Below are 14,228 nucleotides of genomic sequence, written 5' to 3'. Positions count from 1 at the left end.
CGTACACTTTGTGCCTCAAACCTGACTAAGAGGATACAATTCTACATTAATCCCCGATTATCAACCCAAATAGGTGGGACACTTCCGTCTCAACTCGGACGCCGCTGTAAGAACGATCTCCAGTAACAGACGCTGATAACGATACAGCTATCTGCTCGCTCCTAAGCCACTCCCCCAGCCTGTATGTCTACACACTGGCACCAATTAAACCTCCAACTGAGCTGTTAACCCGTGGTTTGTAAAAATGTAAAAATATTGTACAAATTACGTCGAACCTAAATCCGCGATTTGTAAAAAAAATAAAAATTCTCTATTCAGCCTATTGTCCCATCGCTGGGAAATTCGGATCGCTTCCTCCCAGTGGAAAGCTAGCAGCAACAGAGTCGCGCTACCCCAAAGTCAAGGGATCCATTAGATTTGTTTTTCTTTCTTTTTCCATTTCGTTATTTTCCTTCATCGCTGGCGAATTCGGATCACTTCCTCCCAGTGAAAAGTTAGCAGCAACAGAGTCGCGCTTGTGGTCCAAGTTGTGGAAATTTCCAAGTTGTGGAATGTGTCCAAGTTGTGGTATGTGTCCAAGTTGTGGTATGTGTCCAATATGTGCAATGTTGTGGTATATGTCCAAGATGTGGAATGTGTTCAAGATGTGGTATGTGTCCAAGTTGTGGTATGTGTCCAAGTTGTGGTATGTGTCCAAGTTGTGGTATGTGTCCAAGATGTGGAATGTGTTCAAGATGTGGTATGTGTCCAAGATGTGGAATGTGTCCAAGATGTGGTATGTGTCCAAGTTGTGGTATGTGTCCAAGATGTGGTATGTGTCCAAGTTGTGGTATGTGTCCAAGATGTGGTAATGTGTCCAAGTTATGGTATGTGTCCAAAATGTGCATGGTATGTGTCCAAGTTGTGGTCTGTGTCCAAGTTGTGGTATATGTCCAAGATGCGGTATGTGTCCAAGATGTGGTATGTGTCCAAGATGTGGAATGTGTCCAAGTTGTGTTATGTGTTTAAGTAGTGGTATGTGTCCAAGTTGTGGTATGTGTCCAAGATGTGGAATGTGTCCAAGTTGTGGTATGTGCATGTCCAAGTTGTGGTATGTGTACAAGCGATTGTAATGTGTCCAAGTTATGGTATGTGTCCAAGTTGTGGTCTGTGTCCAAGTTGTGGTATGTGTTGAAGTAGTGGTATATGTCCAAGTTGTGGTATGTGTCAAAGTTGTGGTATGTGTTCAAGATGTGGTATGTGTCCAAGATGTGGTATGTGTCCAAGATGTGGAATGTGTTCAAGATGTGGTATGTGTCCAAGTTGTGGTATGTGTTTAAGTTGTGGTATGTGTCCAAGTTGGGGTATGCGTATAAGTTGTGGTATGTGTCCAAGTTGGGGTATGCGTATAAGTTGTGGTATGTGTCCAAGTTGTGGTATGTGTCAAAGTTGTGGTATGTGTCCAAGTTGTGGTATGTGTCCAAGATGTGGTATGTGTCCAAGATGTGGAATGTGTCCAAGTTGTGGTATGTGTCCAAGTTGTGGTATGTGTCCAAGATGTGGTATGTGTCCAAGTTGTGGTATGTGTCCAAGTTGTGGTATGTGTCCAAGCTATTGTAATGTGTCCAAGTTGTGGTATGTGTCCAAGTTGTGGTATGCGTATAAGATGTGGTCTGTGTCCAAGTTGTGGTATGTGTCCAAGATGTGGTATGTGTCCAAGTTGTGGTATGTGACCAAGTTGTGGTATGTGTCAAAGACGTGGTAATATCGTCATGTGTCCAAGTTTTGGTATGTGTCCAAGTTGTGTGGAATGTGATGGGACAATAAAGAAATGGAGAAACAAAATCTAATAGATTCACTGACTTTCGGGTAGCGCGACTCTGTTGTTTCTAGCTTTTTACTGGAAGGAAGCGACCTAAATTTCCCAGCAATGGGACAATAAAGACAAGTCGCGTAAGGCGAAAATACAATATTTAGTCAAGTAGCTGTCGAACTCACAGAATGAAACTGAACGCAATGCCATTTTTCAGCAAGACCGTATACTCGTGGCATCGTCAGTCCACCGCTCATGGCAAAGGCAGTGAAATTGACAAGAAGAGCGGGGTAGTAGTTGCGCTAAGAAGGATAGCACGCTTTTCTGTACCTCTCTTTGTTTTAACTTTCTGAGCGTGTTTTTAATCCAAACATATCATATCTATATGTTTTTGGAATCAGGAACCGACAAGGAATAAGATGAAAGTGTATTTAAATTGATTTGGACAATTTAATTTTGATAATAATTTTTATATATTTAATTTTCAGAGCTTGTTTTTAATTCGAATATAACATATTTATATGTTTTTGGAATCAGCAAATGATGGAGAATAAGATAAACGTAAATTTGGATCGTTTTATAAATTTTTATTTTTTTTTACAATTTTCAGATTTTTAATGACCAAAGTCATTAATTAATTTTTAAGCCACCAAGCTGAAATGCAATACCGAAGTCCGGGCTTCGTCGAAAATTACTTGACCAAAATTTCAACCAATTTGGTTGAAAAATGAGGGCGTGACAGTGCCGCCTCAACTTTCACGAAAAGCCGGATATGACGTCATCAAAGACATTTATCAAAAAAAGGAAAACAAAACGTTCGGGGATTTCATACCCAGGAACTCTCATGTCAAATTTCGTAAAGATCGGTCCAGTAGTTTAGTCTGAATCGCTCTACACACACACACAGACACACACACACACACACACACACACGCACACACGCACATACACCACGACCCTCGTTTCGATTCCCCCTCGATGTTAAATTATTTAGTCAAAACTTGACTAAATATAAAAAGAAAAATCCCAAAGATCTCCCTTGACTTTGGGGTATCGCGACTCTGTTGCTGCTAGCTTTCCACTGGGAGGAAGTGATCCGAATTTCCCAGCGACGGGACAATCTAGTAATGATATGGAGAAAGAAAACAAAATCAACGGAGTCGCGCTACCCCAAAACTCAAGGGATTTTGTTTTTGTGCCTTGACTATTGGGATGACAAGAAGATATCGGGAACATAAACGTGATTTGCAAAAAAAAAATGATTACACAGCACGGGGCGCGCAGACCCTTGATTTTAACTCTCAGGCTCAAAACTGTAAGGTTCAGCAGCTAAAGTTGCTTCTATGAATACGGCTTCTGACGTCATCAAAAATTTTACCAGAATTCACCACTTCCGTACTCTCGCGGACGTTTGAGATACAATGGCCGCCAGATCAGAACACGAAAACGCTTCGCTTCAGTCATGAAATTCGTCGGATTATGGCCTAAACGATTCCGAAATAAACTAAACCCTGTGAGGGAATTGGTGAGAAAACAATTTCCTACGGCATGCATATGTCTGGTTAACCTAAGTCACGCCAAAACGCAAATAAACGCGTTTTTCACACCAAAAATAGCCTGTTGGGGTCCTTTAAGCCTCACAGGACTGTGTGAACGTATGTATCGTCAACGTGCATGGACCACCTAGCAAGGAGTGGATGTGTTTATACGATACGATAACGTATCTTATCCCATGACCTGCCTCTTTGTCTCTCTTAGCTGAGGAGGTGATTGATCTGGGTAATTTATGGTTACCATAGGGATAATCCATCATCACCGAGTCTCGATCTCACCTGTCATTGATCTCAGAGTACAATTGAATCATTTATAGAGGTCATTATGGGGGCCAGGAAGGCCCCCATTTATACGGATAGTTTCGAGTTTTAGCAGGAGCATTCTGTATAAGAGGCCTTGGGAGGCTGACCAATGCTGACTACACGACGTTTGTCAAGGTTCTGGTGGACGCCATCAACTCTCACAATGTCCCGAGTACGAAGTTGCTTCGTCGCTATGACTTTGAGTTCTGGGCCTGGCCTGTAGACTTCCGGTGGGACGACTCTGGAGAAAGCAAAGGTGAGCGTGTGGGGCGTCCCAAGGTTCAGGTGCCTTTTGACAGGAGTCAGGAACCCAAAGGTGTCAAATCTCTCGTCTACAGTGTGCTCAGCTACTGCGCGATTCACACATTTGGCCGACGGATGGTGTACCCTGGAGCAACGTCGTTGATGCAGATGCTGGTCGGTGGGATGCTCAACCAGGGTCGTGCTGCTCTTATTGAAGAGAAAAAGGGTGAGCGAGCAAAGGTGTTGACGGAAGACCTGAATGAGATCGACACCATGTTCGTCGACAAACGCAGCCCTGGAAGCCGCAAGGGAAACACACTGGTGGTGGTGTTTGAGGGAAACGCTGGTTTCTACGAGATGGGATGTTCTGGTACACCCATTAAATACGGCTACTCTGTGCTGGGCTGGAACCATCCTGGTTTTGCTGGCAGCTCAGGGGCACCATACCCTGACGCAGAGCAGAAGGCGATCGATGCGGTGATGCAGTATGCCATCAGTCGTCTGGGCTTCCAGCCAGACAGCATCGTGCTCTTCGCTTGGTCCATTGGGGGATACAGCGCCTCCTGGGCCGCCATGAACTACCCTGACGTCAAGCATGTGATTTTGGATGCCACATTTGATGACATTGTGCCCCTGGCACGCATATGTACATAAGACTTCGTATTTCAGAAAAATCAAACAATTGCTTAAACTGCATTTTACTGCTGCTAAACTTACTGACGTCGTCATATCCATGCAAGTAAAGTCGGCATAGACTGACTCACCTTCACAGTTGCCGTCATCACGCTGACAGGTAGGACCAGCACAGTGGACAGAACAGTTCTGATGACACAGCTCGGGACCCCACAATCCTTCCTTGCAGCCTGAGAAGACAAAGGAACACTGTGAGAGCCTTACACCGTTCATGAATCTTCATCTGAATACAAAGCATTATTATGTTACTGCTAATCAGGATCGTGGCACCATGTGCAGGTTCTGCCGAGTACAAGACCAGACCTGCCAGATGGGCAGACTTTCTTTATTTGGTGTTTCAAACACGACATTTTAACCTTCACCGGGCTTCCTGGGTACTACAGGACCCAGAGGCACATAAAAATGACCATAACTCCAGTGCTAATACGAATTTTTTAATGAAATTTGGTGTATTCCTCGGCCACCTGCATGGCTTCCTATGACCCAAATTTTAAGTCAATCGGTCAAATTAGAAAACAATCAGCAATGACGTCGTTTGATATACCCGATTCTGGTTTCCTGGGTCCTACAGGACCCATACGTTTCAAAGAGGGATGGAGGTGTTTATACCGATTCGGATGATGTGGGTAACACAGGACCCACACTTTTTAAGCGCAGCAGTGATAAAGGGATATTCCCATGACGTTGACCGCCCAAGCCTCCGGGTCCGGTACCGGAGACACGAAGACTGGGAGACGCCGAGAGAACCGGGTGGCGAACAGATCCAAGAGAGGTTTGTCCACCTGCGTCCAAAGACGCCGCAGTGCCTGGTGCGCGATAGTCCACTCCGAGTGCAGTACCTGCGATGAGCGACTGAGCGAATCTGCCAAGGTGTTCAGGCACCCCGTAAGGTACTTCGCTGAGATCACTATCCCCTGATGGAACGCCCAAGTGAGAATCTCGCATGCTCTGTTGGACAGAACTAGCGAGCGCGTGCCCCCCTGCTTGTTCAGGTACACGGCCACAGTGGTGTTGTCCGTGTGGATCAACACCTGCTTGCCTCGCAAAGAGGCGACAAACTCCAGAAGCCCGAGGCGCACTGCTTCCAATTCCAGAATGTTGATGTGCAACAACTTCTGAGCCTGGTCCCAAAGACCGGAAGCTGTGTTCCCCTCCAGATGAGCTCCCCAACCCTGAAGAGAAGCATCGGTAAAGAGATGCAACTCCGGAAGGGGCAGTGAAATCGGAACGCCCTGAGTCAGCCAGGCCGAATCCAACCACTGCCTCGTTGACTCCAGGAACCATCCCTGAAGGGGAAGAGACAAATTTCAACCTTGAGAGGCTGGATCCCAGGCAGAGTTCAGAAACGCCTGAAACGGGCGTTTGTGAACTCTGCCCAGCGGAATCAGGGTAGACATCGACTCCATCTGGCCCTGGAGTGAAGCCAATACCCTGACTGGCGCGTGGCGGAGGCTCGACAGGGACCTGACCAGATCCTGTAGCTTGTCTATCCTCCGCTGGGCAGGACAAACAGTCCAAGCTCGGGTGTCGAACACCATGCCCAGATACGTAAACTGCTGAGAGGGAACCAAGTCGGACTTCCCTTGGTTCACGGAGAAACCTAAGTCTCTCGCAGTCTGCAAGACTATCCGGGTGTGCTGATCGCACAGGGACTCTAGCTGATTCAGGACCAACCAGTCGTCCAGATAAACTCTGAGACGAATCCCTTGCTGCCGCACTAAAGCGCAAAGCTGGCGCACTATCATGGTGAAGATCCAAGGCGCTAACGAAAGCCCGAACGGCAGCGCCCTGAACTGGAACACCCTGTCGCCCCACAGGAACCGCAGCCACTTTCGATCTGACCTGTGCATCAGAATATGGAAGTATGCGTCTGTCAGGTCGATGGAAGTGACCCAGTCCAACGGACGAAGGGCCTCCCTGACAGACGCTGGAGTCTCCATCTTGAACGGAACCTTCCGGAGAAAGCCGTTCAAGGGAGACAGATCCAACACCGGTCGCCAACCCCCTGACGCTTTCGGGACGACAAACAGTCTCCCTTAAAACCCCGGGGATCGACGATCGATGACCTCCTCTATCGCATGCTTCTGCAAAAGCAGCAGCACCTCCGCCTGAATGACGGCACATGCCTCCGGATCGGCGGGAAACCTGAAACTGGGTGTTGTTCTGGTTAAAGGAGCCTTGTCCTCTAACCAGAGCAACCGGAACCCCGATCGAACCACTCCCATAACCCAAGGGCTGCTCGCGAGAGACAACCAAGCTGGAACTGCCCTTGAGAGGCCGCCCGCTACCAAAGGGGTAGGGGCTAGAGGAGTGGTTGGATCGGGGAGCCTTCATTGGGGGTTAGGTTTACCACCTGACCCCTTCTTCCCGAAGGAAGGCTTCTTATTATAGGGGCGAGAACGGCTGCCACCCCTATGCGACCGCGTCTTTTGCCCAGAGCCACGAAAAGACGAAGACTGCGTGGAACCGCCTTTCTTCTGACCCTGCTTAAGGGCAAGCTCTGAAAGCTGACCCATCCTGTCCCCCACCGTCCGCAACCGCCTGAGCGGAAGCGTAGGCAGGAAACGGATTGCCGTTACCACCTACGACCGGAACTCCCGTAGGATGCGAACCGGAAGTCGATGGTAACGATTTGAAAGTGCCACGATCCCTTGAAAGAAATCCTGTGGCCGGAAATCCCTTTGACGAAGCAGTAGAACCCATGGACGAGAGGCAGGGCGAATCGGCCCCAGCGACGCGGGTGGGATACACCAGTGTCCTCTTTCCAGACGTCGACAGTTTCCCAACGTACTGTATAAAAAAAATCACAGTAATTTCAGTTACGAGTTAGAAAACTCACTCTCTCTCTCTCTCTGGTGTGTGCATGTGTGTGTGTGTGTGTGTGTGTGTGTGTGTGTGTGTGTGTGTGTGTGTGTGTGTGTGTGTGTGTGTGCAACATATCAAGTATCATTGCAATGAGAACTTATTTGGTATACAGTGTGAATATCAAAATGACCACATGATAATCTACGTTTTTGCACACATTCTTTGTCTCCAATTAGAAGGCCAGATATCGAATAAATAAACACTTCTGTGCCATCAACAAACAGTACACTTTGTATAAATGAAAACAGTAAAACTAACTTACTATGAGGCTGCTCCACATTGACCTGTACACATCCTGCCTGGTGGAACCCACGTGGTGCAGGATATGCACCATCCCCTTTGGCACGTCCGCGCTACAGACACAAAGGATGTAAAATATTGGTGAAATCAGAACTAACATTAGGGTGAAAATGGTGTTAACTCACTAGGACGTTGTATTCACCATGCATCACTGATCATCACTGTACATCTACAAAGTAGTCTATAAAGCACAAGACAGTACGCGCAGCACGTTGATATATTTTTTTTCCAGCTCAGCTAAATAACTGAAGCACATGGGAATCTCATTATCACACCCAAATGAATAAATAGTTCCAAGTACACAAAGAGATCATGTTCTGACTTGTTGAAAGTACTTTATTACAGTGCCGTTCATTTTCTAGTACCAACGAAGTTTAGACAACAAAGGATTTAAAATGGCTTACCCAACATTTCTGAAAGCTTCCTCGAGGTTTGCCTTGCTTGCTGATGCCATTTTGTCAATGTGTCACGATGATCAGTACTCACGGAAACAAAAGAATTACATCGCCAAGGCAAATAACTCTGTGCAACCTTCTTTAAAAAGTATGGGTCCTGTGGTACCCACATCATCCGAATCAGTATAAACAGTTTTATCCTTCTTTGAAAAATATGGGTCCTGTAGGACCCAGGATGCCATAATCGGGGTATCAAACACGAAGCCCGGTGAAGGTTAAATCGGTGTTACTGTCTACGTTAAAGCTGCGCCTCAGCCAATGTCCTTGATGCATTTTTCTTTTCACGTACGCGCACTTTAGAAAACATAATTATTTGTGTTTGTTTGCGCTATGCGTGTTTCGCCTTTTTGTTGGATTTTGCATTGCCTATACATAATAGTATACGTCCATGCTTTGCAGTGTGCCACGAGGGGTCCTACGGACCAAACTGTTCCTCTCGCTGTGACCAGAACTGTGACGGAGGCTGTGACAAGACAGGCGGTCGCTGCACACGTAAGTTGTACACTGGAAGTAAGTTTGCGAGAGAGGGGGAGAGAGAGAGAGAAAGAGAGAGAGAGAGAGAGTGTGTGTATTTGTGTGTATGTGTGTGTGTGTGTGTGTGTGTGTGTGTGTGTGTGTATGTGTGTGTGTGTGTGTGTGTGTGTGTGTGTGTGTGTGTGTGTGTGTGTGTGTGTGTGTGTGTTCGAAAAAGGTTTGGGTTGCGAGTGCTTGTGTACCCAAAGTACGGAGTAATATACAATTCTGAAATGTACCATTTCAATCAATTTTACACGCACAGATGCACGAGCACACACCTTACACTTGTAATGGTTTTTAATAATTTGTACAGGCTGCAAGCCGGGAGTTTTTGGCCCTCATGTTTGCCATGGGATTTGTCCAGCCAAGTGTACCGGTTATACCTGTCAACGTGCTACTGGAGACTGTAATGGTAAGTAGCACTGTTCAGACCCTAAGTGTCTGAATGGCCAGACACTGATCTCAATACAGAGATCTAGGAAGTTTGCCTTTCTGTCATGTTTCATTTTTCTGGCGTTATTCGAGTCATCGTTGTTGTTGTTGTTGTTGTTGTTGTTGTTGTTGTTGTTGTTGTTGTTGTTGTTGTTGTTGTTGTTGTTGTTGTTGTTGTTGTAAAATAAAGTTCAGTTCAATTATGTTCAGTTCTTCTTCTTCTTTTCTCATTCTTGCTTTGGTGTGGTTGAAGAAATTATTAGTAAACCTGCAACGTAGTGAAACCAATAAGCACACATGATGAATGGTTTACATTAGAAATACAAATAAAACACCATTCAATGAATCCAATCTTTCTCTTGCCGAGAGTATCGCACTTTACTTTGCAATGTCGACGACCTGTGTTACCTTTTTTCAGGATGCAAAAGAGGGTTCTTTGGAAGTAAATGTACCTGCAATGCCAACTGTGAAGGAGGGTGTAACAGTACTAACGGAGACTGTACAGGTAAGCCCATGGATTGTTGCATGTCAGCGATAACAGTTGCCTTCCATTGGCATATATACAACGTAGCTCTTCTGGGATTGTGTGTGTGTGTGTGTGTGTGTGTGTGTGTGTGTGTGTGTGTGTGTGTGTTAGCATATGATCACCATTCAGGACTTGCAACTGCTGCATACCTTCAAATTGAGGACCTAAACCCAAATGGGGACCCAAAACTGAGTCCTCATTTGTTTTATTGATCTAACGTCTTCAGAAGCTCCAAAACAAGTTTATGGCGCCAAAATATTTGATGGCTCATTTTGCCGCAAACCTTTGATAAAAAAAAGTGTGTGTGTGTGTGTGTGTGTGTGTGTGTGTGAGTGTGTATGTGTGTGTGTGTGTGTGTGTGTGTGTGTGTGTGTGTGTGTGTGTGTGTTGTGTGTGTGGCATGAGTACATAAGCCTGAGAGGTTCTTACGATGCAATGTAATGTTAAATATGTATCCGAGTTTCGGAACGCCACATTCAACTTTGGAGGCAAATCCCAGTCAAACAGGATTGAGAACTTTAGACCCAATTTCTTAGCCCTATACAAACTGTTATGGGTACCCAAAGGTTCCCAAGAACACAAAATGAAATGATGATAAAATCGTTTATTTAACGTCATTCTGTAAAAACATTGGCGACATTTGTCTTAGATTAAAAACACACACAGGCGCGCACACAACCTTTCCCTTTATGTACAGTGGTTCACCACCCTCCCACCCCCCGCACACTCTCGCTCATCTAATTAAAAGTGGTAATAAGCAGACCTGTTTACACTACACATTGAGCGTAGTAAACTACGAATTTGAATAATATACTACGCAACTACGCAAGTCTGTCGTTTTCTACGCAAACGGTATTAAAAAAAAAATTAAAAAAAGTTAAAAAATTTTTTTTTCGTCTTTTCTGTTTACACCTGTTCCTTGTCCCGTTGTGCTCTCACACCGCCCCGTCCCTGCACGCAAACGGTATTGTTTCGGCTACGCATATCACAATCCGTAATTTTCTTCATCTCCCTTGACCGATCCATTTTCCAATCCATGTTTTCGGCCAGCAGTCGTTTGCTGCGTGCAGCGCCCGTGGGCGTTGCGTTGTAGCTTGTTAATGCCGAATAGGCTTCTCCAAGCAAATGCCGGGCACAACTGAACGCGTTACTGCCAAACCATGCGGGCGTTTCGACACAATGGCTGAACGCAGAGCACACGAAAGTGAAGATGAGAACTGTGAAGAAAATGACTCCGAAAGGCCACCGACCAAAAAGAAAAAGACGAGCAATGCGCCGAACCAAGTCTTTCTGCCAAAATATCATCAGGACTACCCATGCCTTGTCTCTTCGCGGAAAGGAAAACGTCATGCTCATTGCACTGTCTGCAATTCCCATTTTTCCGTCAGTCAAATCAATACATGTGGTAAAAAGTAGCAATCATTGTTCTTGTTGTTGTGATAGGTCGACGAGAAATTCTACACATTCAATTACAAAACTACACATTTGCCTCATTTTGCTCCCAGAAAATACACATGCAATGTTTTAGGGGTAAACAGGTCTGTAATAAGAGATACTTGGACATAGAAGGGTATTCTTAAAGGTTCTGATAAAAGTATAAAGTGGCTATGAGAAGCAATGGCGTTAGTTGCAGTAATGTCTTTTCATATCCAGGGACCAAGTGGGTGCGTGTGCACACGTCTAGCGATAAGTTTGGGACCTTGCCACCCAAGGCCTTTATTAAAACTTAACAAGTCGCGTAAGGCGAAATAACAACATTTAGTCAAGCTGTCGAACTCACAGAATGAAACTGAACGCACTGCTTTTTTCACCAAGACCGCATACTCGTAGTTTCGTCAGTCCACCACTCGTGGCAAAGGCAGTGAAATCGACAAACCAGAACAGTGGGGTAGTGGTCGCGCTGAGCAGGATAACACGCTTTTCTGTATCTCTATTCTTTTTAGCTTACTGAGTTTGTTTTTAATGCAAACACATCATATCTATATGATTTTGGAATCAGGGACCGACAAGGAATAAGGTGAACTTGTTTTTAAATCGATTTTGGACAATTTATTTTAATGATAATTTTCATATTTTTAATTTTCAGAGCTTGTTTGTAATCCAAATATAACATATGTATATGTTTTGGGAATCAGAAAATGACAACGAATAAGATGAAATGAACTTGGGATCGTTTAATAAAAAAAAATATTTTAATTACAAGTTTCCGATTTTTAATGACCAAACTCATTCATTAGTTTTTAAGCCACTAAGCTGAAATGCAAAACCAAAGTCCGGCCTTTGTCGAAGATTTTTTTTGCCAAAATTTCAATCAATTTGATTGAAAAATGCGGGTGTGACAGTGCCGCCTCAACTTTTACAAAAAAGCCGGATATGACGTCATCAAAGGTATCTATCGAAAGCAAATGAAAACAAGTCGCGTAAGGCGAAAATACAATATTTAGTCAAGTAGCTGTCGAACTCACAGAATGAAACTGAATGCAATGCCATTTTTCAGCAAGACCGTATACTCGTAGCATCGTCAGTCCACCGCTCATGGCAAAGGCAGTGAAATTGACAAGAAGAGCGGGGTAGTAGTTGCGCTAAGAAGGATAGCACGCTTTTCTGTACCTCTCTTCGTTTTAACTTTCTGAGCGTGTTTTTAATCCAAACATATCATATCTATATGTTTTTGGAATCAGGAACCGAAGATGAAATTGTTTTTAAATTGATTTGGACAATTTAATTTTGATAATAATTTTTATATATTTAATTTTCAGAGCTTGTTTTTAATCCAAATATAACATATTTATATGTTTTTGGAATCAGCAAATGATGGAGAATAAGATAAACGTAAATTTGGATCGTTTTATGAAAGAAATATTTTTTTTACAATTTTCAGATTTTTAATGACCAAAGTCATAAATTAATTTTTAAGCCACCAAGCTGAAATGCAATACCGAACCCCGGGCTTTGTCGAAGATTACTTGACCAAAATTTCAACCAATTTGGTTGAAAAATGAGGGCGTGACAGTGCCGCCTCAACTTTCACGAAAAGCCGGATATGACGTCATCAAAGACATTTATCAACAAAAAGAAAAAAACGTATGGGGATATCAATCCCAGGAACTCTCATGTCAAATTTCATAAAGATCGGTCCAGTAGTTTGGTCTGAATCGCTCTACACGCACGCACGCACACACACACACACACACACACACATACACACACACATACACCACGACCCTCGTTTCGATTCCCCCTCGATGTTAAAATATTTAGTCAAAACTTGACTAAATATAAAAACGTCCGGGGATATCATTCCCAGGAACTCTCATGTAAAATTAATTCATAGAGATCGTCCGGTAGTTTAGTCTGAATCGCTCTACACACACACAGACACACAGACACACAGACACACACACACACACACACACACACACACACACATACATCACGACTCTCGTCTCGATTCCCCCTCTATGATAAAACATTTAGTCAAAACTTGACCAAATGTAAAAATGATATAGGAGCAGCCAGACCCTATCACAAACAGAACTCTACAATTCGCAGGTGTCAGCGACGTATAAGAAACATCGAGCTATAAATAGCTCGCGTTCCTCAACGGCCGACAACATAAAATTTGATTTGATTTGATTTGATTTGACTCTCTTTCTCTCTCTCTCTCTCTCTCTCTCTCTCTCTCTCTCTCTCTCTCTCTCTCTCACTCACTCTCTCGATCTCTCTCTCACTCACTCGCTCTCTCTCTCACTCTCGCCCTCTCTCTCCCTCTCCCTCTATCTCTCTCTCTCTCCCTCTCTCTCTCCGTCTCTCTCTCTCTCTCCCCTCCTTCTCTCTCTCTATCCCTGTCTCTCTCTCTCAAAAGTTGTCAAAATCAACTTATTGATTAGAACAATAAAACATCCATCCATCCATCTCTCTCTCTCTCTCTCTCTCTCTCTCTCTCTCTCTCTCTGTCTCTCTCTCTATGTCTCTCTCTCTGTCTCTCTCTCTGTCTCTCCCTCTCTCTCCCTCCCTCTTTCCCTCTCCCTCTCTCTCTCCCTCCCTCTCTCTCTCTCTATCTCTTTCTCACTCTCCCTCTCTCTCTTGCCCTCTCTCTCTCTCTCTCTCTCTCTCTCTCTCTCTCTCTCTCTCTCCCTCTCTCTCTCTCTCTCTCTCCCTCTCTCCCTTTATGTCCGCCTGTCTTTATGTGTTTTATAAAGCGGGACAGGTTGGAAGAATAGGCTTTGCCTAAAACCTTTATCCTTTTGTAATAAAGTTCTGAGTCTGAGTCTGAGTCTCTTTCATCACTGGTTTTCCCTTTAATTCAGCGTGCCCTAACGGACAGTACGGGAAGTTGTGCAACATGTCATGCTCCTCAGGCTGTGGACAATGTGACCAGAACTCTGGGAACTGCACGGCGTGTAAAGATAACCTGATCTTTCCTGACTGTACAGGTACATTAAACAGAACAGATAACGTATGTTGCACATTGTGCATGTAAATTCATAAGGAGAAACAAAATGTGAATGTTTCAGAATACCTTGAATTGAATATCTAAATTCATAATA

At 44.4% G+C, this 14,228-nt stretch overlaps 2 protein-coding genes across 2 annotated transcripts in view; one reads left to right on the top strand and one right to left on the bottom strand.

Annotated features, from left to right (window-relative positions):
- The window catches only part of LOC138963812 (cell death abnormality protein 1-like), an 82,013-nt gene that overhangs the window by 21,404 nt on the left and 46,381 nt on the right, over positions 1-14,228 (top strand). The window contains exons 8-11 of the mRNA XM_070335665.1: positions 8,604-8,696; positions 9,034-9,132; positions 9,571-9,657; positions 13,989-14,114. Of these exons, the coding sequence (XP_070191766.1) occupies positions 8,604-8,696; positions 9,034-9,132; positions 9,571-9,657; positions 13,989-14,114 (405 nt within the window). The remainder of the gene's footprint in view (positions 1-8,603; positions 8,697-9,033; positions 9,133-9,570; positions 9,658-13,988; positions 14,115-14,228) is intronic.
- On the bottom strand, positions 7,072-8,425 carry LOC138963630 (uncharacterized). Its single transcript, XM_070335477.1, has 3 exons — positions 8,154-8,425; positions 7,712-7,802; positions 7,072-7,374 (listed from the first exon to the last, which is right to left on the bottom strand). The coding sequence occupies exons 1-3, from the start codon at positions 8,201-8,203 to the stop codon at positions 7,072-7,074; spliced, it is 444 nt and encodes a 147-aa protein (XP_070191578.1). The 5' UTR covers positions 8,204-8,425.

This window comes from Littorina saxatilis, linkage group LG4, assembly GCF_037325665.1.
Source record: "Littorina saxatilis isolate snail1 linkage group LG4, US_GU_Lsax_2.0, whole genome shotgun sequence".
NCBI lineage: Eukaryota > Metazoa > Mollusca > Gastropoda > Littorinimorpha > Littorinidae > Littorina > Littorina saxatilis.
The sequence above is the reverse complement of the archived record's forward strand: the minus strand, read 5'-3'. Positions and strand labels throughout refer to the sequence as shown.

Coding starts and splice junctions, on each gene's coding strand:
- LOC138963630 (XM_070335477.1), bottom strand. CDS start 8,203: ATGGCATCAGCAAGCAAGGCAAACCTCGAGGAAGCTTTCAGAAATGTT. Junction 7,803..8,153: donor GAAGCTTTCAGAAATGTTGG/GTAAGCCATTTT, acceptor TTGTGTCTGTAG/CGCGGACGTGCCAAAGGGGA. Junction 7,375..7,711: donor CAATGTGGAGCAGCCTCATA/GTAAGTTAGTTT, acceptor TTTTTTATACAG/TACGTTGGGAAACTGTCGAC.